Source organism: Squalius cephalus (assembly GCF_949319135.1).
Source record: "Squalius cephalus genome assembly, chromosome: 8".
NCBI lineage: Eukaryota > Metazoa > Chordata > Actinopteri > Cypriniformes > Leuciscidae > Squalius > Squalius cephalus.
Window position 1 is genome coordinate 29,563,800 of NC_137129.1, and position 25,610 is coordinate 29,589,409.

At 40.4% G+C, this 25,610-nt stretch overlaps 1 protein-coding gene across 3 annotated transcripts in view; it reads right to left on the reverse strand.

The window, feature by feature from the left end:
* Positions 1 to 1,851: 1,851 nt before the first annotated feature.
* trak1b (trafficking protein, kinesin binding 1b) overlaps positions 1,852 to 25,610 on the reverse strand; it is a 59,263-nt gene continuing 35,504 nt past the window's right edge. The window contains exons 1-15 of one of the 3 annotated variants that reach the window (XM_079878844.1): positions 20,348 to 20,534; positions 19,019 to 19,095; positions 17,723 to 17,839; positions 17,347 to 17,444; positions 16,921 to 17,029; positions 15,436 to 15,514; positions 15,219 to 15,349; positions 15,033 to 15,107; positions 14,794 to 14,931; positions 13,800 to 13,876; positions 13,468 to 13,677; positions 12,589 to 12,842; positions 11,439 to 11,726; positions 4,193 to 4,295; positions 1,858 to 4,118 (exon numbers count right to left, since the gene is read on the reverse strand). In XM_079878844.1, coding sequence (XP_079734970.1) covers positions 3,341 to 4,118; positions 4,193 to 4,295; positions 11,439 to 11,726; positions 12,589 to 12,842; positions 13,468 to 13,677; positions 13,800 to 13,876; positions 14,794 to 14,931; positions 15,033 to 15,107; positions 15,219 to 15,349; positions 15,436 to 15,514; positions 16,921 to 17,029; positions 17,347 to 17,444; positions 17,723 to 17,839; positions 19,019 to 19,095; positions 20,348 to 20,411 — 2,598 coding nt within the window. In that variant the 5' untranslated portion in view covers positions 20,412 to 20,534 and the 3' untranslated portion in view covers positions 1,858 to 3,340. Of the gene's footprint in view, positions 4,119 to 4,192; positions 4,296 to 11,438; positions 11,727 to 12,588; positions 12,843 to 13,467; positions 13,678 to 13,799; positions 13,877 to 14,793; positions 14,932 to 15,032; positions 15,108 to 15,218; positions 15,350 to 15,435; positions 15,515 to 16,920; positions 17,030 to 17,346; positions 17,445 to 17,722; positions 17,840 to 19,018; positions 19,096 to 20,335; positions 20,535 to 25,610 lie in introns of those variants that run through there. The other 2 variants (XM_079878843.1, XM_079878845.1) reach the window with 2 other exon arrangements.

Below are 25,610 nucleotides of genomic sequence, written 5' to 3' on the forward strand. Positions count from 1 at the left end.
CCAAAATATGAAATGACACAAATAGGATAATAAACAAAAGCTTGGGGAGGCGTGTTAGTTTTTTTTATCTAATATCGAAAGTAGAAAAATAAAAAAAGTAAGTTTGAATATTCGATCTCTGCATGTGGGCGGGAATGAAATGCCCCTGTCCTCTGATTGGTCAGCCGAAGATCAAATCTTGTCATCATCAGTTGTTCCTCAGTTCCGCACAGCAGAATAGCTTCTTAACACGGTTATTGCAACTACAATTCATCTTTTTCTCAGGGGAATAACGCAGTTACCAAAATGTTAAACAAATCTAAACTATTTTAAAGTGCCCCTATTATGGATTTTTGAAAATTACCTTTCATGTAGAGTGTAAGATAGCTCTAAGTGAATGAAAACATGCACCGTATATAAAGGTATATAAAATTGTCTTTCAAAAGTAAGAGTCGACTCTGAGTCAATAAAATGAATCGTTTTTCAAACAAGTCATATGCCGTTTCGTTGTAACGTCAAGACGAAACATTAGCATATTGCCCGCCCTCTTATTGTGTGCGCAGACACCAGGGAAAACTTGAACCTCAAACACTGCAGCAGGTTCCTGTGGATACTGGATAGCATCATGTCGAGAAGCATGTGAAGAATCAGTGGCTAATATTCATCTTTACCACGATACCACAGCAGTATAATCCTAAACTTTTGCTGTGTTCCAATCACAAACCGCTTGCTTTTGAAAGATGGTGTTCAAAATACTTAGTTTTGATTTTATATTGTGTAGGTCTCCAGCTTCTAGCTAACTCACATTATTACTGAAATACTTCTGCTAATCAGTTGTGGGCCACTATTAGATACAACTGTGTCTATTAATGCAGATTGTCTGTCGTTCTCACTTCTTTGAGGAAAGATTAAGCATGGAGCAAGATTTGTTTTACCAACATTTGTTACATCAGTCATTCACGCTAGAGCTCGGTTAATGCACTGTTATTGATACAGTTTCCACATGTTCACCGCAATAAATTAGAAAAATGCTCAGTAAATAAATAAGTAAAATAATTGGTTTGTTGATGGACATGCACTTGTTAATGCTGATGGTGAGGAATTACAGTTGCAACATCTCATAATGTACCTCAAACTGAGTAGTGTATCACTGAGAAACGTCCTGCTTGAGTCGTCCTTGCGATGGAGGTTCGGGTTGACTAGTTCTTCCAATGTTTCATTATTGGCTCGCGCTAGGATTGATATGGTAAAATCGACGTCATCGTTCGTTACTGTTTTTAGTTTACTGTGTAGAAAGCCTCAGGACAGCTGACGTTGTTATGGCAATGGCCATTTTTGTTTTCGACTCGCGCACTGTACGCAGTAGACCAATCACAACAGACTGAGCTGTCTGGCCAATCAGAGCAGAGCAGCTCGCGGAAAGGAGGGATTTAGAGAGATTAATTCATCTGATGAGTTGTTTGAGAATCACTGAAAAATGTGGTTATGTGCAAATGTATGTTATGAGAAAATGAAACCGTTTTTGATGCATTTGATGCATGCAAACCTGTTGTAGGAGACTCCAAAACAACATTAGGAAACTATGAATAGCATAATAGGGGCACTTTAATGTAAGCTTTTTCAAAGTCAAATTGTTAAGAAATTTATATAGTCATAATTTATATTTGTACTGAATAATACAAACTCATTTCAAACAATTATGTATGAGCTTTTAGGTGTTTTTATCATGAGAAAAACATACAACTGGTAGGCTACTTCACTTGTAATGGCTATCAGTGGGAGGATAAGGAAAGGAATCTAAATGTGTGAGGACACAGTGCCCTCTAGGTGACAGTTATGGACATCGACGACCAGAAGCGTAATTTTTTTTTTCCTCTGCATTTATTTTAATTAGAAAATAAAATAATAATAAAAAAAACATTAAAGCTTATTCACTAATCTAAAAGCTTTTGCCCTTGTAAGACCATAAGCTAAGAGCAACTAAATCTCAAAAACTTAATGAAACAGGTGGTGTTAAACAGCACATTAGAACGTCAAAGTGCACATTTTAATAACATGAAAAAACAAGGTAAATGAATAAAGACAATAAAATTGCAATTAAACACAAGTGCTCAGTGCTCATTCTAGTTTACAGTGCTCTCCAGCTTTTCAAATGTTTCCTAATCGTTCAGTAAAGACATGACAGATGACTAAAATACAGGCACTCGCTTTTTTATCATAGAAAACGTGTCGGTTACTAATGTAACCCTCGTTCCCCGAAGGAGGGAGCGGGAGACGTAACGTCGCCGTAATTGGGATCACTAATTACGCCGTCACGTCGAATGTGAGCGACTGAAAGGGAACCATATGTAGAATTTCATATGTATACAGCAGCACTTCCTGAAATCAGTCTATCCATGTAGCCATCCCTCAATTTATTCTTCCACTTATCGAATCAAAAGCTACAATGTTCACTACTTTATTAAATATTTATCTTTTAAAAAAGATATAAACTGAGAAATGGAAGAAAAGAGAGTTGGTCAGGTGAGTAGTTAAACCTGTCCTACACATTCTCTCTGCCAGCATGAATACATCAGCCTCAAATGCCACCCTTCAAAACCAGCAGGCATCCAGGGAGAACAGATCTCTATAGTTGCCCAAAGCAGGGGCAAAACACCATTGATCCCGAATCAATACATTTTATTATATCCTGGAAATACCCTCAGCTCCAAAAACTACACGTCAAATGTGATAACTTAGTTCTAATTCATAGTGATCGAATCATACATGTGACTAGATTTTCTGGTTCAATTGTTTTTTTTGATGGTTTATTCCTTCCTGCATATGCACTGGGAAGTGAAAGTGAGGTCAAAGGTTATGTACAATCAGCACCATAGGTACAGGAACATATTGCATTCGATTTTACAGAGCAATTCAGGGAGTTAAGTGTGGAGAAACTTCAAACTTATGTGTGTATGCCTGTTTTTAAAGGGATAGGTCACCTAAAAATGAAAATTATGTCTTTATTTTTTCACCCTCATGTCCTTCCAAATGTTGGAAATGATGTGACTGTGACAGAGCAAATGACTGTGCAATGACGTTTATGAAAAATGTCTTGGCTTTTGTCCATCAATAAAAGTCAATGAAGTCCAATAGTTTTGGATCCCACTGACTTTCAGTGTATGAACAGCTAAAATATTCTTCAAAATAATATATCTTGTAAAGTTATACATGTTTGGAATGAGGGTGAGCAAATGAAGACATGTTAAAAAATAAATTGGATGAATTATTTAAGTTAGTGTGTCTTTGTACAAGTTATGACTTCTGTGTTAGTAATTTAGTGTCCTATCTATTGATTGTGTGATTCATTATTATGCATAACTTATTTGAGACTTGTTTGCTTAGGTAGTTTAGAAGTCAGTAACATTTCATCCCCTTGAGGGCCGTGCCCCTTCATCGCCATACTGGCCCCAACCATAGCAGGATAGCTCCGATTCCTCCTCATCCCTTCGTTTAGTGGACTAAAGGGGGACCCTGCCCTTCGTAGCGAACCAAGATGACTTATAAGTGGACCTGGCCTTGGAATCCCACCCCCTGTTGCCCCAGAAGCCCCGGGGCTTGCCAAACCCAACCTTTTCAGCTTATCAACCAAATTGAGATTATACATACTGACATCAGTTTGGCTCTCACAGTCTTTAGCCTGAGCTCCGGACACCCCTGCTACCTCTTTCAAAATGGACCGTGCCGGTTTGGAAGCCAAAAAGTTTTCATAGGATGTGCTTTTGAAAGAGAAAGGCATAGAGGTGTCTGAATCAGAAACCACCGATCCCGGGCTAGGAGTGAGGCGGGTGGGGGAATTGGGTGGGTTATTGGGGCGGTGGGGGTCATGAGGTGGCGGAGGAAGAACTGAGGTGGAAAAGAGGACTCCGCCACTTCCTCTGTCCCAGCTCTGAGGCTGGTACACGGCGGCAGAGATGCCCCTCTCCTGCAGGAGGCGCACCAGCCCCAAAGACGTGCTGAAGGTTTTTGTGGGGTCCCGCAAGTTGGTGAAGGATTGTGACTGGGACAGGCTCATTCGGCGAGGAGTACAGGGCGTGACAACAGGCGTCGACCGCAGACTGCTTGAAATCACGCAGGACGAGGTTGGGAGGGGGTTTAAACTGGACAGAGAAGCAGAACATTATGTGCTGATTGGCTTGACAATTATTGTCTCAGTTACAGGACAGTACATTACCTGGGGGTCACCCTTGTGAGCTCATCAGAAGGATGGAGGATTTTGCAGGTGGTGAAGGTGTAGGTTGAACTTGTATGAGCCATGCATTTGCCTGGGAAATACACTGAAAAAGGTACAAAAGATAAGAACAAAGCAAAGTTTTAATTTATTTTTATCTATATAAATAAGTTTTTTAAAACATTTTTTTTAATTTACATGGCTACTTACCAAATACACAGATTTGAAATATTGATTTGAGAAATTTGTAATTTTGTTACCTGAAATGTGTTAGCTTAATTTATAGGAAATTGGTTGGCTGGGACAATGGGCAAATCGTCTCGGTTACTAACGTAACCTCGGTTCCCTGAGATCAAGTATTGCTTAAGGCTAGCTTACGCTATGGGAAAACTCCTTTTCTCGAGAATATTGAAGCCAAATTTTTTAAAACGCAGTGCAGCTGCACAGCAGACACAGATGAGCGACTAGCGCGGTCATTGGCTGTGCTGCGGCAACTGCACGAACCTATGGCGAGGCGGCTCAGACGCACGAACCAATCAGGCTGCTTCACGCCCTGGCACGTCAGAGCCCGCCAGAATGGGCGTGGCTTATGTCTTTATAAGCATCCATTCTTAGCCAAGGAATTCAGGTTTAATCGACTTAAGCGATCCCCTGATCAAAGCACAGTAGCACGGTGGGTTACGCAATATTTGTTAGGTATTCCACTTGACCAAGCCCATGACGAGGCCATACCTCTCATGGAATGAGCTCTGACGCCTAAGGGCAATGAAGGCACTTAGACTCATAAGCCAGCGCGATAGCGTCTACTATCCAGCGCGATAATCTCTGCTTTGTGACGGCGAGCCCCTTGGTGCGGCCGCTAAAGCATACAAAGAGCTGTTCCAACTGTCTGAATGAGGCAGAATGCTCCAGATAAACTCTGAGAGCCCTGACGAGACAGAGAAAATTTGCGTCTCTTTCGTCCTCTGGCGAGGGAAGAGCTGCTAGCGAAATAACCTGTGCTCTGAACGGAGTCGAGAGCACTTTAGGAACATAACCATGCCTTGGCTTAAGGAACTCAAAAAAACTCAAAAAAACCTCTACTGATAGCGCTTGCAAATCGCCCACTCTCTTGACTGAAGCGAGCGCCAGTAAGAGAGCGGTTTTGAGCGAAAGATGCTTCAGGTCCGCAGACCGAAGCAACTCGAATGGGGCACCCTTCATTGCTTCCAGGACCGTGGAGAGGTCCCAGATAGGCACAGAGGGGGGTCGCAGAGGGTTTAGCCTCCTTGCCACTTTAAGGAAACGCACGACAAGGTAACTTCTTCCTAGTGATTGTCCGGCCACAAGAGCGTGAGATGCTGTTATGGCCGTCACATACACTTTGAGCGTGGAGGGGGTGCGACCCGCGTCCAAGAGCTCTTGCAAGAAGGCGAGTACACTTGATACTTCGCACGAGTAGGGGTCCAGGCTCCGTGCTGCGCACCAGCCAGAGAATACCACCCCTTTCTGAGCGTAGAGGCGCCTTGTCGAAGGTGCTCTTGCTTCAGTGATGGTTTTTAGCACCCTTTCCGGGGAACACCCGGGTACCCATTAAGGGGCCATACCATAGACTGTAAAAAAATATGGACGACGCCCCTTCGCTCTCTTCCATTGGTGAGAAGTGAAGCCGCCGGTGTCCCGATATGGCGCTGACATCTTGGGGCTTGAGTCTGCGCAGTAGCGATTTCGAGACCAGACCTGCGCAGTAGTGAGCAGTAAGTAAAGCCGCAAAATCAAGGCCCCGCCCTCACTCTCGGTGTGAAATAATTAATTATAGAAATTTAGATATTAAAATTAAAGCTCCAAACTCATCAGTCCTCCGAAGACCCCGAAAAAAAAGTCTGTTGGTGCTTCAGTGACTACTTCGCTCAGAGAACCTGTCAATCACAGCTGTCAATCATAACGTCACACCACCGTTTTTATAGCATCAAATAACTAACTAAAAACAAACTTATTTTAAAAACAAACACTTGAATTTACATCAGCATGATAAAAACTACAGTAAATGACAGAAACCACCATCGGAAAAAATATATTTGAAGTGTAATTAAATTGTTTAGTTGGTCTCAAGTCCTGTTGAATAACACGGGGAGGCGGGGTTTATGACCTATACTAGGACCAGTCACCGGGGGGCGATCGAGACGTTTTGGCTTCACTTTTCAGGGCTTGTGCGGCACGCTTGGGCCATACATGAAGGGCCCACAAGTCGGGACGGGGATGCCAGATTTTCCCGTTCGTCAGCGTGAGGAGATCTCTCAGAAACATCTCCATGGGGCTCCCTCAGAGAGTGCAGGCTGTGCTGAGCCCATAGAATGAGATTCTTGGCCATGACGTACAGGTTGTTTGACCTGAGACCGCCCTGGCGATTTATGTAGAACACCACTGCCACGTTGTCCGGCCTGGACCAGGACATGGTGGCCTTTCAGATACGAGAGAAAAGCTTTCAGTGATAGAGCAACCACTTTCATCTCTAGACAGTTTATATGTAGGCGCCTCTCTGTGCTTGACCATAGGCCAGAGATGGGCCTGCCCTCGTAAAGGGCCCCCCAACCTAGGTTGGAGGCGTCTGTCGAGATCACTTTTGTCTTTGAAACCACACCCATATTCACTCCCAACTGATACCAGTCGGCTGCTTTCCAGGGAGCCAGTGCTTTGATAAAGTCTTGGCTCACTCTGACTTGTAAGTGGCCAGATCGCCACGCGTGAGTTCGTACATGGGGTTTTAGCCAGCGCTGGAGTGGACGCATGTGCAGTAGTCCAAGCTGGAGTACTGATGATGCTGAGGCCATAAGACCCAACATCCCCTGAAATCTCTCTGAAAGATGCCACTAGGCCAGGGGTCGGCAACCCAAAATGTTGAAAGAGCCATATTGGACCAAAAAAACAAATCTGTCTGGAGCCGCAAAAAATTAAAAGCCTTATATAAGCCTTATAATGAAGGCAACACATGCTGTAAAGGTGATGATACACAGGGCAACTTTTTGAGCAATGTTGCTGGGCAATCTTGTCGAGCGATTGTTGCTTGGGCACTTTCCCATTGAAAATGGGCTATAAATTTCTATCTGGATAATTTAGATCGGTCGTGGGCCCTGTGTCTCATCTGGTTGCCCCTTGACGGCAACATTGCCCAGCAATATTGCTCAGAAAGTTGCCCTGTGTATCATCACCTTGAGTGTCTATATTAGCTTTATTAGCCCCCTAGTATCAAAATGATAAGTAGGCTACAAATATATAATGAGCATTCATGATTAAATGTTTATTTTCCCTGCAGCGCATCCTGGAGAGAATAACGCACCATGTGACTACTCTGCTGTACGATCGTGCTTTAAGTTTAACTTCCATTATAATTTTAATGTATTATGTTTCGTTTTATTTATTCGTGTATTATTGACCCCCCAACGTGAGTTTTTCAAGGGGACCGTTATTTAGAATGTGTCACTTTATGGTTTCCATGGTGACGCGTCATTGCGTGTCACGTGACACACCGCAGCAACAACAGAGCTGAATGAATGATGATCTGCTTTTATGTCATTTTTCCTTTTTTATTCAAAATATTCACAAATTTGTTAGATATGGCATGAAATATCTGATATTCCGTTTGTCAAATATATGCAAGTGGAAGTGTTTTGTTGTTTAAACACCTTTATAACGATCGCGTTTAGTTGAGCTGTATGCGCGGTTCAGAGAATCGGATCTGTTGGATTTACAACACGTGAATTCATCCACTTCTCCCGAAATACATAAAAGTAAGTGGCTGGTGAACTGGGAGAAGAATAGAGTAAACTTTAAAGTTACTTACACAATGTGTATCTGATATTAATAAAACGTGTCTAATTATAATGGAAATGATTATTATTGCCTCTTCCTTTAACATCAGTGTGTATTTTACAAACTCTAAATGTATTGTTTTTTTAGTACTTATATATCTGAAACCTAAAATAAACATTATGTGGTTGAAAACACTGAAAAGTTGTGATATATGACAGCTCTGTCTGAGCGCGCCTGTCTCTGGCTCTGGCGCGCGAGAGCACATTTGAATTTAGCAGTTGATCACGTCATGCACTGACCGTTCTAATCACACCGATGTGATCGTACGTGCGAAAGGGTTTTAAGAATGTTTGTCATGTTTTTCCTCCTACAGAAATTATATTAAAACAAAAAATATTTTTGAAAAAGCTCCAGGGAGCCACTAGGGCGGCGCTTAAGAGCCGCATGCGGCTCTAGAGCCGTGGGTTGCCGACCCCCGCACTAGGCGTTGAATGGTGAGGGCGAACTCTGACGTAAGGTGCGCTTTTATTTGTATAGAGTCTATTACTGTTCCCAGGAAAGAAATACTCTGGCTGGGAGACAGTGTGCTCTTGTAAGCATTGATCCTGAGACCCAGGCATTCTAGATGGCAGAGGAGCCAGGATCTGTGAGTTATCAATTGTGTCTCTGATTGGGCTATAATCAGCCAATCATCGAGGTAATTTAACACTCGCACTCCCCGCTGTCTCAGGGGGGTGAGTGCTGCATCCATGCACTTCGTAAAAGTATGAGGTGCTAGTGATAGGCTGAACGGTAGTACTGTGTAGTGGTAAGCCTGCCCCTCGAAGGCGAATCTCAGGAATGGCCTGTGATGCGAGCTGGAGGCAGAACTGATACTGTGGGAACAGTTTTCATGTGTAGGGGTGCGTACTTCATAGTGGGCACACAAGCTACATTTATTACATCTCCCGCACGAGCTGGGGGGGAGAACTGATACTGTGGGAACAGTTTTCATGTGTAGGGGTGCGTACTTTATAGTGGGCACACAAACTACATTTATTACACTTCCAGCGTGAGCTGGGGGAAAGCTTGATACTGTGGGAACAGTGCTTATGTGCAGGGGTGCGTATTTTATAGTGAGCACACGACCTACATTTATTATACCTCCAGTGCCGTGGCTAGGAAGGTTTTCGAGGCTCGGGGTCCAACACAATCTTGGGTCGGGGTCCCCGTTTCATATGCAGGGGTGCACACTTTGTAGTGGACACACCGCCTATATTTAGAACACCTCCAGCGTGGGCTGAATGAAATCTGGGGCCGAAATCTGGGGCCAGCTTCATGATAGGGACCAGGCTGCCCAGCTGTTTTCATGCTTGTGTGCTATTGGCACAGTGCTTGTGTGCAGGGGTGCATTCTTTATAGTGGGCACACACACAGCCTACATTTAGAATACCTCCAGCGTGAGCCAAAGGGGGAAAATGGTAGAAAGCGCTATTTCTTCATTAGAGTCGCTGTTGGAACAGCGTATGTTTGCAGGGGAACGTACATGGGGGGGGGGGGGGGGGGCGTGGGCTCGTCCGTTTGGTGAATAAGCACATTAGAAAAAAGTCTCTCTCTGTAGAATGTGAGTCATGCGGGGGCGGGGCCGGAGTGGGCTCATCTGTTTTTGAACCCTCAATAATACTCTAACCCCGCCGTTATGAACGGGAGGGCACGAGGGGCGGGGTCGCTTTCTGTATCGTAAGGAAGCTGGCCGTGAGCGCAGTGAAGAGCAGCTGTTATATAATTTTCACCTGCTGCCAGAGCCGGGATTCGAACACGGGTCTATGGCGCGAAACCCTTAGATTCCATCACTGAGCCACAGGGGGGAATGGTGTAAGACAGTTAGCGCGAGAAGAAAGCAGCATGTTTTGTGTCGCCTGTAAAAACAGCATTTGTTTGCAGGTGTGCATGTTTTTTATAACAGGCTCGTTAGCTGCAATATTGACATTTCCAGCCGCCTGAACTAAAGAGGGGACTGGGAAATGTGTGAGAAATGGAGGTTGGTCCGGCCTCAGGGGGACTCAAACACTCTTTCTTCCTTTCGCTGATGTGAGTGATGCAGTTTCAGCGATAGTCGTGAAACTCACTCATAGTGTCCATCTGGGTCATGCAGAGAGCTCAAGAGGACTTTGCATGACGAGCGAAACGGGGGCGTGAGGGCGGGGTAGCTCTCTGAACGTAGAGAGAGCTAGCCGCAGGCGCGAGGGGACGAGCGGCAACTCTCACAACTCCCATTCGCAGGCCGCTCGTTCCGCTGAAAAGCTATGTCGTCATCCCGTCGCAGCCGAAGAGAGGGCCTCTGAATGAGGTGCACGTGACTCGAGGCATTTGCAACAACGCCTCAGAAATTCACTCTTTTAGAAGTGCGTCGTAGCGGCGAACACACTATATTAGCTTTTGAAAAGGATATAGCTCGCTGGATGGCACAGCAGGAGAGCGGGCTGAAGGCGGCGTCGAGGAAAATGGATGTCGGCGTCCTCAGAACTGCAAGGCAGGTGGCTTGTCCTGCTGAAAGCTTTTCGACGGTGGCAAAGAGGCCGGAGGTCAGCGAAGTGGAGAGTTCGCTGAAGGAGATAAAATCTGAATTCCTTGGCTAAGAATGGATGCTTATAAAGACGGCCTGATTGGTTCGCGCGTCTGAGCCGCCTCGCCATAAGTTCAGTTGCCGTAGCACAGCCAATGACCACACTAGTCGCTCATCTGTGTCTGCTGTGCCAGTCATTTGTAATTTTTTTTATTTTTTAGCTTAATATATTTAAGCAATAAGCCCCGCGAAGCTGTGTTTTACAGTGGATTTAGAACAGTTGTTAGGCACGACGTGGAGCGGAGTCAAGCAATCAGAATCAAGGACTGGAACTATCTGTTTTATAAAGGAAATCATTTGCCTGGGATAATGGTCAAATATACAGTTTTAAGCGATCGACAATCAATCGATCATTCAATCAATCAATAAATATTTTATAATAAAATGTCATTTATTTAGGTCAAATAGTTTTGTGTAAGGACTAATTACAGATATAGCAAATGTTAATTTATCTAAATGAATCAATAATTGAATTAAAATAAAATAAAATGTGTTTTTTTTATTTTATTTACACAGCTATTGACCAAATACATAGATTTAAAATACTGATTTGAGAAATCTGTAATTCTGATATTCGAAATGAATGGGACAATGGGCAAAGATATAGCCTTGATTTCTTTTTAAATAAATAAATACAAATATTTTGTATTAATTGTTTTTAGTTCAGGTTTGATAAGGACTCTATATATTTAGTTAATATTTATCAAACATTATGTAGCATATGACCATTTCTGACTTCATACATACAAGAAAAAGTGTTCTTAGAAACACAAGTATTATTTATTTTTATTATTACATAAATATCTTTGCATCGGATGCAAGCTGTCTGAAGCACACAAAAACATGTTGACTTACTTGAGAACTCTATGGACGCGTGACCTGTGCTGAGACATGGTGACGGGGAGGCTGAGGGAGCAATGCTATGGGCAGGAGGGACACTGGGATTAGATGTGGTTGTGGTGGGAAGGTTCTGGAAGTACTGATCTCCAGGCTCATCCTCCTCGTAGTCAGCATAGTGATAAACTTCCTCCAGATCCAGCTCCAGAGGACGGTAGCCTTTCGGGACCACACCAGGTCGAGCATCCAGGATACCGCCCAGATTAGGCTGAGCTAACTGCTGCCAGTGCTGAAGGGTAGCTGAGCCTAGGAAAAAAAGACACAAGGGATACTGAGACGGAGAACTGTGTGATTTCATAACCTAATTTACACAGTGGCTACATCAACTTAGTGTGAAAACAAACACATTAACAATGCTGCAATGAAGTGATAATGAAAAACAAAAAATGAAGGAAAGAAAGAAAGAGTGAGAATAAGATGTCTTTATTGAAGATATACTAAAAAAAAGTGCAGAACACATAATAAGAGATGAGGGACAAATACAAGTACAAGAAATACAGAAACAGAATAAAATGGATGAAGAATAACACAAACAAAAGTTCCATTTTTCACTTATTGTCCATTAGGTGGCGGTAATAAAATAGAAAGCAGAAATCCCCCCCAAGAACTTTCACAACAAACTTGACAAATCAATATTTAAATCACTACTTCTAATGGGACTCTTTTACATCTCACATACATAGGATAGCATAGATAAAACACAAATAAAGTCCTGCCTCTTTGATTGCCTCATAGTAGAGCTTTTATAGAATATATGAATATGCATAACAGTAATTGCAAATGCAAAATAAATTGCATTCGCCAAGTGATACAGTGGAGAGTGTGTTTCATTCAAAATTAGTTTTTTTTTAATTAAAAGGCTAGATGACAGATTTTTTTTTTTTTTGGTGAACTACCGGTATTCCTTTACATTTATCCATTTTCAAAACTTCATCAAAACCGGATCGCTAGTGTAAATTTACCCAGGAGCGGGACTCTCTAAAGTAGGAGTGTTTGCGGGGATGCATTAGCGCCCACAGTGAATTGAAAAGCATCATAGTGGGTGGGCGTGGTCTTGAACGGCAATGCAGGAATGTCTTAGGATAGACATTTTGGGTATTTCGGTCACCTTCCAGAGGTTTGACAATCTGGAGCTTGTCGGGAAGATAAGGCCGACTGGACCAAGCGCCCAGGGACATGATGCTCTCACTGTGGACAAGCCTGTTTGAATAATCTCCACTGTCCGCCGGCTCCCGATTACGCCTCCCCCGCTCCCCCTCAAAGAAGAGACGCTCGCTCAGACAGTTCTGTCGACGTAGAGACAGTCGCCGCAGAGCGAGCTTGAGCTCCTCGGAGCCAGATCGCTTCTCAGAGGCGTCCACTCTGCAGTCAGAGAACAAGGAAAGTCGTATGATTGAAAACAAGGGTCATACTCATTTTACACTGTAAAAAGTAATCAGTTGACTTAACTTAAAAAAATTGAGGAAACCCGTTGCCGTAAAAATAAGTAGGCCTAAATAAACTTCATGTGTAATTGAAAAAATTAAGTTATGTGAAGTTGACAATTCCACATAACTCAATTTTCTTCAATTACGCATGAAGTATATTTACTTAATAATTTTAAGGCAACGGGATTCCTCACTTTTTTTTTTAAGTTAAGTCAACTGATCACTTATTACAGTGTAGTTAAAAGGATGATGAACTAGTCACAGTATTTGATAGCTTAAACTTTTCCATCAGGAATATCAAGCCATTTGCATGTCCCCCTTCATGAGTTACATTTTAAATGTGTTATTTTGTTGTAAAACTCAAATGTTTGATTTTCCTGAGAATGACCCACAAACTCATTCAAGTGGGCCAGAACCAGTGACCTTTCAGACCCATGAATATTTTAACATGCATTTATTGTTTCCCCAGTAAAGCAGTGACTACATTATGATTTGGCTAAAGGTCAATTGAAAGTTATTTGCTTACAGCCTCTGTAAGTATAGCCTCATAATAGACTCACGCAGCATCTGAGGAGCCGGTCTCCTGGAGCATGCTCTGTGTACGGTTATCAGGTGCTGCATTGTTGCTATCACTGTCAGATAAGGCGGAGCTAAGGGAGGACAGCATCTGATTGGACCCAGGGATGTTAGTAGCAGAATTAGCAGAAGATTGCTGTCTGACGGACTGGTTGATGTTCTTCACAGTCTCAAACACACGCTTATGACGGACCCTTGAGACAAAAGCATATTTTGTGATTGAATGCAAAGATTCATTGAGAGTAAAAGAAAAATCAGATAATGACCAATGAAAGAAAATGTGTTGTGTGATGGGAAGGGGAAAAAAGGTTCAAACCTCTGTTCTTCATTGTCAGGATTCTCGAGACTCAATTCCTTCCTCATGGTTCCCTCAATTTCAGCAGCCAGGGAGTCCTAACACACACACACACACACACACACACACTTTTACAAATGAGGACATCCCCAAAAGAATGTTCTTTTAGATTTAGCTAACTTTTGGATACAATTTAGTCCTCAAAATATGTTTAAATAAACACAAAGAAAAAGAAAAACAATTATTTATAATAAATAACATTATAATAACATTATAACAGTAATTAGTTATAATAAACAATACCATATTTTTTTTCTGTTTGGGGCTTGTTCTCCTCTCAGACTTTTTAAATTCCCATTTCAATGTATAAAATGTACTATTAGATTTTCAATTCATTTGGTATTTTTGTACAATGTGTAATTTTTAGAACAAAAAAACTGCAGTCCTGCACCCTGCTGGGTGCTGGCATAACATTTTAGCATTTTACAGAACAAAGTCTTCCAAAAAGGTTTCATTGATTATGATGGAAATGATAATTTACAGAGAAACACATCTCTAGCAGAACAGAAATGTCATTAATTTAAAAATTAATACATTTTTAATATTAGTAGCTTTCATAAATGTCATTACCAAATCAGTCAGAAATTGAGAATAACTTAAAAGTAAAATGACAAGTAAAATGTCATGTTTTTTAAGATTCTCTAATGAATAGAAAGTTCAAGTTTCAAATTGATTTTTTTGAAACAACATAAGTCTTTACTGTAATTTTTAATCAATTGAATGCGTCCTTTCTGATTTTTATTTTTTTAATCTTACTGACCCAAACATTTTAACAGTAGTGTAAATTGACTGCTAGCTAACTTGCAGTATCAGCAAGTCCAAGTCTTATCCAGCTTTTGCCATTCCCACCAGCAAATCCACACCAGCAGACATTAAACCAAAATATACACATGTTTGTGATCTCCTAGAGCACTGGCCTTGCATGAGTTATATAACTGCATGTTTGTTTGTGTACCATGGGAAAAAGTCCCAGAGGGTGATAGCGTCGAGGAGTTCCTGCAGACACACTGCGGTTCCGTAGGTTCTTGAGCTCCTCTTGAGCCTCATGGAGCATTTCAATGCACTCAGAGTATTTTTCCTCCAGCTCCTGCAGCTGTGTGTGCGAGGAACCAACAATAGTCAATAACATTCAACATTTGCTTTTGTAAGATTAAATACGTGGAATACTGATTTATTATGTTTGAAATAAAGTGCCTCGGTTGTGAGCTGTCTCTGAGCGTCTTTAGCTGCCGAAAGGTGCTGAGAAAGGTCTTCGTTTTCAATGGCAAACTGACAAAAACATACACAAACACACATACACATGTAAATCTCAGCACAAATTTATCACATATATTTTTTAATTAGTTCTCCGATAGAGTGAAAGATGCAAACAACTCTCACAGTTTTGGCTTTTTTCTGGAGGTCAACTATCTGAGAGAGTAAGTGTGTGATTTCCTCCTGTTGGCGAGAGGCATCTTCTGTCTTTTTGGCCAGCTCTTCTGCTATATTGGAGATCTGGATGCTGGACTGCCCTGTATGAGGAGAAAGGGTGGACTTATTTTAATTTTGTTAAAATATAGAGCTCTACATCTCCACTTCATGCCAACATTTCACTCACTTAGCTCTCTGACGCAGTCATTCACCAGCTGCTGTTCTTTCTCCTCATATGACTCTGTCTCAGACTTCAGATGACTCGCCTAAGGACAAGAAAGAGAGACAAGTACTCAGTCAAGTTAAAATATAAATATGTATTATTTATAAACTGTTTCATAATGTTCTTTGTAGTTTTGTAAAGTACCATTCACCAAATATTTTTTAAATACATCAAATGAAGATTTAACAAAAGCAAAGTGATTTGCAATCTTTGTACGGAGGAATCATTAACCCCCCAGAAACATGAAATATCACCCTATAAGTGAAACATAATTATTGATCATTTGCTAGTAGTTCACTGAAAAGTTCAGAACAACTCTGACTAACAGGGGTTAAAGATATAGGATTCACAATCTACTGTGATTGCAGCATGCATTGCAAGTACAACAGAGAAATAAAGATTTTTTTTCTATTCACAAATAGAAATTGGAAAGAGACACACACGGCTTTAGAAAATGTCTATATACTCTATACAAACATACATACACATATACACACACACACACACACACACACACACACACACACACACACACACACACACACACATATATATATATATATATATTAATATATATATATACAGTGCAATGCATAAGTTAATACACCCATGCTAAAGTTGACTAAAAAGAGGAATAAAAAATCATATTTTGGAAATTGAACTTAATGCCTTAATTTAAAAAATTAGGAAAAATCCAACCTTTTAGGACACCAATTTTCTTTGTGAATGAATAATGTATCGTAAATAAATAAATGTTCTTCCTTAAAATACATGGTGCATAAGTGTGTACACCCCTATGTTAAATTCACATAGAGGCAGGCAGATTTTAATTTTTAAGTATTTTTTTTTTATTAATTTTTAGGATACTATGCATCCTGATAAAGTTCCCTTGGCCTTTGGAATTAAAATAGCCCCACATCATCACATAGCATTCACCATACCTAGAGATTGGCATGGTTTTATTTCAGTTAGCCTAAAAGCTAGTTTGATTTGCATTGAGAGATGATCTTATGGAAAGTACTCCATGCCAATCTCTAGGTATGGTGAAGGCTATGTGATGATGTGGGGCTATTTTAATTCCAAAGGCCAAGGGAACTTTATCAGGATGCATAGTATCCTAAAAATTAATTAAAAAAAAATACTTAAAAATAAAAATCTGCCTGCCTCTATGGGAATTTAACATAGGGGTGTACACACTTATGCACCATGTATTTTAAGGAAGAACATTTATTTATTTACGATACATTATTCATTCACAAAGAAAATTGGTGTCCTAAAAGGTTGGATTTTTCCTAATTTTTTAAATTAAGGCATTAAGTTCAATTTCCAAAATATGATTTTTTATTCCTTTTTTTAGTCAACTTTAGCATGGGTGTATTAACTTATGCATTGCACTGTATATATATATATATTAATATATATATATAGTTTCTCTGCATGTGCATGTACCTCTGCTCTGAGAGAAAGGTTTTCCTCCTCAAGGTCTCGAAGTTTGTGCTGCAGAATATCCAGAGATGAACCGCAAGGGGCAGAAACTCCAGCCCTTCCCTGTTGACCCCTGAACCCAAAACAAAAAAACATATTTTTTTCATATATTTTTCATATTAATAATTTAGATTATATAAATATAAAAATATTACAATTCTGATTTCTTTACTTTTATTGAAGATCTTTGGGCTGTCTCATTCAGCAGAAATAACAAGTGTTATAACAAAATAATTGTTTAGTTACACATTCTAAATTAAAATATAGCTAAAAAGCCCTGAAGAAAAACACCTGAGCTAAAAATATCCTAACTGAAGCCAACAGAACTTGCTGCACTGGCCTTGAGCGAGAGACAAATGAGAACAGTGTTATAAAACACAGTGGACTTACGTGGGCGATCCAGACCCCTCTTCACTCTCCTCCGCTGCATTAGTGTAGAACTGCAGGAGCTCGTCTTTTAGATTCAACTCATGGTGCAGCTGAGCCACCTGCGGTACAATCAAATCAACAAAACTGATTATCATTAATGATGTCATTACTCATGACTTCATCTTTACTAACTGGTTGAACCTAGCCTATGCAGGCTAATTGTCATTACTCATTTCATTACTAATATTTTATCAAACTTAACTGAGCTGAAACTTCAAAAAAGCTACTGAATACACTAAGTTGCAGTACTTCTGTGCACAGTATATCAGCAGGGGCAACTCATTTTTAGCACCAGAGACACTTTTACCTACACATTGTAATGAATCTGTTCATGTACCTCTTCCCTGATGGTGCCCACTTGTTCCTCCAGGTATTCATTCTGCTCCGACAGTATGCGATTCTTCTTCAGGAGGGACTGACCGATGCGGGCAGAGAGCTCCAGATCCCGCTCTTTCTGTAGAAAGAGTCGAAGAAAAGATTCTCAAATACAGTGCTATGCATAAGTTTAGACACCCATGCTAAAGTTGACTAAAAAGAGGAATAAAAAATCATCTTTTGGAAACTGAACTTAATGCCTTAATTTAAAAAATTAGGAAAAATCCAACCTTTAAGGACACCAATTTTGTTTGTGAATGAATAATGTATCGTAAATAAATAAATGTTCTTCCTTAAAATACAGGGTGCATAAGTTTGGACACCCCTATGTTAAATTCCCATAGAGGCAGGCAGATTTTTATTTTTAAGTATTTTTTTTTTAGGATACTATGCATCCTGATAAAGTTCCCTTGGCCTTTGGAATTAAAATAGCCCCACATCATCACATAGCCTTCAACATACCTAGAGATTGGCATGGTTTTATTTCAGTTAGCCTAATAGCTAGTTTTATTTGCATTGAGAGATGATCTTATGGAAAGTACTCCATGCCAATCTCTAGGTATGGTGAAGGCTATGTGATGATGTGGGGCTATTTTAATTCCAAAGGCCAGGGGAACTTTATCAGGATGCATAGTATCCTAAAAAATTTTTTTTAAAAAATACTTAAAAATAAAAATCTGCCTGCCTCTATGGGAATTTAACATAGGGGTGTCCAAACTTATGCACCCTGTATTTTAAGGAAGAACATTTATTTATTTGCGATACATTATTCATTCACAAAGAAAATTGGTGTCCTTAAAGGTTGGATTTTTCCTAATTTTTTAAATTAAGGCATTAAGTTCAGTTTCCAAAAGATGATTTTTTATTCCTCTTTTTAGTCAACTTTAGCATGGGTGTCTAAACTTATGCATAGCACTGTACACTACCATTCAAAAGTCTGGAGTCTGTAAGATTTTTTGTTGTTGTTAAAAGTGCTCTTGAAAGGCTGCATTTATTTGATCAAAAATAAAGTATAACAGTAATACTGTTCATTATTATTACAATTCAATTTGAAATAATTGTTTTCTATTTTAATGTATTTTAACAGCATTTAATTGAAATATAATTTTTTTGTAACATTATAAATCTTTACTGTCACTTTTGATCAATTTTATGCATCCTTGCTGAATAAAAGTATTAATTTCTTTTTTTTTAAAGTCTTACTGACCCCAAACTCTAGCATCATAATAAATGCACATAATTTCTTTTTCATTTTCACCTCCTCCAGAAGTCTTGTGACAGCGTCAATGTCATTGTAGGTCTTAGTCATCTGGCCCACTCGCTCAGCACATAGCACTGAAACAGACCGAAAGAGTGTAGAAAAACTTGTTAGCAAAGCAGTTGAGCACATCAGACCTGAGTTCAATACAGTGAGAATCTTACATTGACTTAACCTAAAAAAAGATCCTGACATAATAACTCTTAAGCGTACAGACATCTAATGTGAATTTAAGTAGATAAAGAGGAAGGAAAACAGCTATGGCTTGCTGACCTCGCACCATCACGCTCTTACAATAACATCAGACAAATCATGCATGATTGTCCCGGCGACTGTTTCCATGGTGATGTTACCCAGCAACCCCATCCACAGTCAGCCAGAATCAGATCATCCATAATTACTGTTACATCACACTCTTACAGTAACACAGACACACATGCACAAATGTATGCACAAAAATTAAAATGTAATAAGATATATATATATATATATATATATATATATATATATATATATATATATATATATATATATATACTTTAAAACATCTTGTTAATTAAACATTTTATACTAAATTCAATGTATAGGATGTGGGCATGCAGAAGGAACTTTTTTGTCACAAGAAATACTACATCTTGGAGCTGTATATTATAAAATACAATTACAATATAATTACAATTACAATATGCAAAACTGAATATGGATTAATGTTTTCAATGATAAAGACTGTACTTTATACTGCTTTAATGAATTTTAATAACAAATCACATATTTTCATGCATCTGAGTTCCTAATGGCTTAAATGAGGATTATATATCTAAATTCAGAGCTCAGCCTCAGGACATTGACTGTAAAAACATTAAATGCTTCCAGAGATGAGAACGGGAAAGAGAAGTTTTATAAGGACATCCTGCCAGAAAATTAAATGACTCTTGACAGAGCAAACACTAAAACAACTATGCCATCTTTCTCTCTCTCTCTCTCTCTCTCTCTCACACACACACACACACACACACACACACACACACACACACACACACACACACACACACACAGAGAGAGAGACAGAAATCCAGAGGCCTCAGGCTATACTCAAAAAGGAAAGAGTAAAAAGGAGAACCCGATTAGCTTTAAAGCCCTTTCGAACCTCCCAAAAACTTTATAGATAAAAGTAGCCCACAACAAACAATCTAAACCTCAAAATCAACAAAAACACACATGATAAATTAGAAATGAAAACAGAAACTAATCAAAGAGATTATAAAAGTGCATAAAACACAAAACCCACACATACACACACTCACACAGTGGCTTTACAAGATGCTTTACCATTGGCATTCTGCTCACAGCACCTCTCCAGCTCAAAGTCTTCTGCTCCCATGATCTTGTGCATCCTTCCACTCCCTCTCAACTCAGCAGAGAGGAGAGGACCAGACCAAACCAAACATGAGCGCTACACTTCCTTACCACCGTAATGTTAATGAGTGATGCTGAGAGTCTGGTCAGTTACAGCAACAAGAGTAAAATAACTATATTTAAACACTATGGTGAGAGAGATACAGTGGGAGGGAGGGAGTGAAACAGACAGAGAGAGAGAGAGAGAGAGAGAGAGAGAGAGAGAGAGAGAGAGAGAGAGAGAGAGAGAGAGAGAGAGAGAGAGAGAGAGAGAGAGAGAGAGAGAGAGAGAGAGAGAGAGAGAGAGAGAGAGAGAGAGAGAGAGAGAGAGAGAGAGAGAGAGAGAGAGAGATAGGTTGTGATGGTGTGGGATGAGGGACATGACAGTGGGGTTGATATCACAAGGTCAAATGTAAAAGTGTGGCACTCATCAGCAATCACGCCACCAGCCTCATGCCGTTCTCCCAAGCCCCTCGTCCTGCTCGCCACAATGATGTACTTCAGTTCAATCAAATTAAAGGGAAAAAAATGTTCTCCCATTTCCAGCATGTCCTGTTATATTATAAGAATCTAAAGTAACAATATATAAACTTATATACATCAATACTGATACATACAGAAAAAAGAAATTACACTTATTTTTTTATTCTATGGTTTTACGTGTCAGGAAAAAAAAATCATCTGGTCTTTAGCAGGTCTTAAAAGTAGGTAAATGCAAACTCTGATGAACAACAACACATGACATATTACACTGAGAAGCCATGTGTGACAAACTACATGGCACCTACACCCTATGATTTAATTGCTTGTAGAACCACCTTTAGCAGCAATAACTTGAAGTTATAATTTTCTATATGACTTTATAAGTCTCTCACATCGTCGTGGAGGAATTTTGGCACACTGTTCTTTACAACATTGCTTCATTTCTTGGAGGTTTGTGAGCATCTATTTATGCACAGCTCTCTTAAGGCCCTGCCACAGCATTTCAATCGGGTTGTGGCCTGGACTTTGACTGGGCCAATGCAACACATTGATTATTTTATTTTTTCAGCCATTCTGTTGTAGATTTGCTAGTGTGCTTGGAATCATTGCCCTGTTGCATGACCCAATTTCGGCCAAGCTTTAGCTGTCGGACAGATGGCCTCACATTTGACTCTAGAATACTTCAGTATGTAAAGAGTTCATGGTTGACTCAATGACTGCAAGGTAGAGGTCTTCACGGTTCCAAAAACCCGAACCCGAAGATACCCGTAAATGTTCTACACGGAACCGACCTGGACCCGTCTTTTATTTGAAAGTTGGACCCGGACCCGGACCTGTGCAGAACCAAGAAATGCCATACCCTGAACCGACGCGGAGGTGAAAGTTGAACCCAACCTGACAGGACACGATTGGAACATATTCTACAGCAAATTGCTATGAACAAGTCAATAAACAAGTTGTCTTACTTAAAGGAGCATTTCACCCATGGGAACATTAATCTTTATTGAAATTGTGTCATATATGTAGTCGAAATGTAACATAAATTTCGAATTTGGTGCCTTCTTGACAGAGGAAAGACAGAAAGTAACTTTAGGGCGCATTTGTATGGAAGACAACAACTCCCACAATGCACCACATTGCACAGCTCTGCAAGCCACTCCCACTAATCTAGGATGGTTCACAACACAAACGTCCGTCCCCGCATCTGATTCAGAGATTTTGTCCAGGAGAAATTGGATTGAAATTCTTTGCAGCAGACGGACTCTATCTCTGTGTCTGTAGGCGCACAGTGAGAGCATAGGCACCACCAGTCCGCCCCAGCTCGAGCCAGTCCGGGCTCCTCGTCCGCGACAGGCAGGTCTTCTGCCTCGGCTGCAGAAGCCGCGACAGGCAGGTCTTCTACCTCGGCTGCAGAAGCCGCAGCAGACGCCTTCTGTTCCTCCATCAGCCTCAGCTGCTCTTTGCTATATTGTGGCTCGTAAAGGTAGCGACGAATATCTGATTCGAGCATCAGACTTTCGAAATCCTCTTCTTCCATATCATATTGAGTACTTTCCGCCATTGTCGTAACTTCACATCTGGCTCCACAGCGTCTGTTAGCTTAGCTTCCAAACAAGATGGCAGATATTGCTTTTAGTTTCTGCAAGTGAAGTCCCACCCACTGATCTGTAATAGGTCTGTAGCGTGAGTGAGTCCCACCCCCTGGAAAAATGAGGAACGAGTGTTTGTAGTCTCAACCCTAGTCTCAATCTACAAAGATCTGGGACTTCCTGCTTAGAATGACACAAAATGATGATTTTTACAACATTATAAGCAGGAACTGCAACACTGAAATCCGTAATTCTCTCGTCTCAGGGGAAAATGAGGGAATAATGCACGACCATTTAAAAATATGACTTGGTTTCTAACGATACAAAGCTTAATGCAAATGGGTGAAGTGTCCCTTTAATGTTAGTAGCCTTCTCCCTTGTACCTGTACCTGTGATAAGAAACAGTCCTGACAGAAAATTCCATCCATGTGTAACATTATGGAACTTTTCTTTATCAGCATTACCTAGTTCCCTTCAACAGGTATCTTAAATGATTCAAAGGAAGACAGAGGCTGGTATACAAAAAAAATAATATCTTACTTTATTATCACAATGGTATCATTAAAATTTTGAAGGTTGGCAAATAATACTGTCCATAGGCACACAAATGGCCAACAGCAAAACCTCACTATCACACAGTGTATCAAATACCGCAATCTTAGTTAACACAGCACCCTCAATATGGAAACCCGGTACACGGCAAGCTCAAACTGAATAATACATGAGAAACCACCCCAAATCTATGCTAGAGGCTAGCTTTGGGTAAGTGTTGCGCAATGTTATGATACTGTTTGCCGGACCATTCATCAAAAACCACCCCTTCGGGAAAGCAAACAAAACAACAAACAAAACAAACAAAATGTACAATACACCTTGGAGGTACAATACAGTTCTCACATTTATAATAGGGGAAAGCGGCAATTGCACCCCGAAGCACTCAGTTTCTTGCACTTAGGATCCCCGCTCCTAGTTGTATTAATTACTGGTGCTCCTCGACTCCTCGCCATCCGGCTTAATCCCTAAAAGCGTTCCTGTTTACAGCTACGACAGCAATTCGCCCGTATGCATGAAAAGCTCTCGTTGCTCCAGCTCGCCGCATCCCTGCTTTTGATTGAGAACAAAGGCGATGCGCCGACCAGTTACTCGACCAACTTTTAACAAGCTGCGCCTGACGCGAAGATAAACTTCTGCTATAAATAACTTTTCAGCTCGCACTTAACGCACGCTGACCGGGCCAACCACAAAACAATTCATCCACCCTGCACACTGCTTTTATCTACTTCCTAGTGGAAAACTAAACACAGGAAGTTAGCCTGCAACCGACTCCCTCTGTAGGACTGGAGTAAGTGTAGATAGCCTACATAGGCGTCTAAATCCCAACTAAAACACTTAATCTGGTCACACATGTTATTCCTCTCTTGCCTATTGAAAGAGCATGATTAAGCCACTCATTATTCCAGCTTCAAAAGTCCATTTGCTGTCACGGTGACAGATGACAAATGCGACTTCAGTTTTGCATCTTTTTATATCTTTTTTTATTTCTCGATTCAACTCACATAATAAGATAACTTCAACTGTTTACCCTTTTGAAATATAATAAAGATTTTTCGTTCAGAGACATGGCCGCTGACGTTAGATTTACTTCTTTTCCATCATCTCTGTGCTCTCTGAGAAGAGTCTGACCAAACATTTTATAAGATGGTTCATTCATAAAAGATACAATTGTCAATTGGTAAAGTCATTGGGTCAAAACACACGCACAGCGATGACAGACTCTGATCATGGTAGGTTGTTCTCCGAGTGACTCGGGTATTACACATAATGTTAAACAGACCTGGGACATGAAGTAATAGATTGGGACCCGACGCGGCTGACCATTTAAAATATAGATCTAAACCAGTATGGGTCCCAGGTCCTCGGTCCTCCGTGAAGACCTCTACTGCAAGGTGCCCAGGTCCAGATGCAACTTTGTAAACCTAAGCCGTGCTGCCATGTTCTAGAGAAGAGGCTTTCTCCTGGCAACCCTTCCAAACAAGCCATACTTGTTCAGTCTTTTTCTAATTGTACTGTCATGAACTTAAACATTTAATATGCAAATTGAGGCCTGTATAGTCTGAGATGTAGCTCTTGGTTTATTTGCAGTTTCTCTGAGCAGTGCACGGTCTGAACCGTGTCTTGAATGTTTTCCACTTGTGAATAATAGAGTGTAGAATGATAGACTTCAAATTGTGTGGAAATGGCCTTGTAACCCTTTCTAGATTGAAGGGTAGCAACAGTTGCTTCTCTAAGATCATTGCTGATGTCTTTCCTCCTTGGCATAGTATTAACACACACCTGAATGCTCTAGACCAGCAAGCAGCCAAAACTTCTGCTTTTATAGAGTCAGTCACACTTGCTGATGACCAATTAAACAATGGCACTTGATTAGCAGCGCCTAACTGCTACTTACTCTCTTAATTCCTATGGAAGCAGTAAGGGTGTACTTAGTTAGTCACACATGGTTTCTCCATTTTGGCCTAGTTTTTGTTTAATAAACCATGACACAGTGTAATATGTCATGTATTGTTGTCTGATCTGAGATTGTATTTACCTAATTTTAAGACCTGCCAAGGACCAATGATTTTGTTTAAATAATGTTCTGATATGTAAAACCATATAATTCAAAAGGGTGTACTTTCTTTTTCACACAACTGTATGTCTGAACAGAATTTTCGCAAATGTAACTAAAGATGATCCTCAATACCAAAAATGTACAAAGGGGGAACAAATTTCCAAATAGACTCTTATGCTCTTTCTAGCTATTGCAGCTATTTTTTTCCATATGCTCTTTCTAGCTATTGCAGCTATTTTTTTCCATTGTCGTGTGTTCTAATAGTAAATTTAACCAATGATTGATGTTTAATAATGGTCTTGTTTTTAAATTTTGAAGAATAGCTTTCTTGGCTAGTATTTGAGCAATATTAACTTATGTGTCTTGGCTATTAAGTTTGCACTGGACACAGACTGAATTAGAAAAATGTCTCAGTTACGACTGTAACCATGGTTCCCTGAGAAAGAGAACGAGACACAGCGACTCCACACTAATATGTTTTCGTTTGAAAATGCATCCTTTTCTCTCCGTTTTG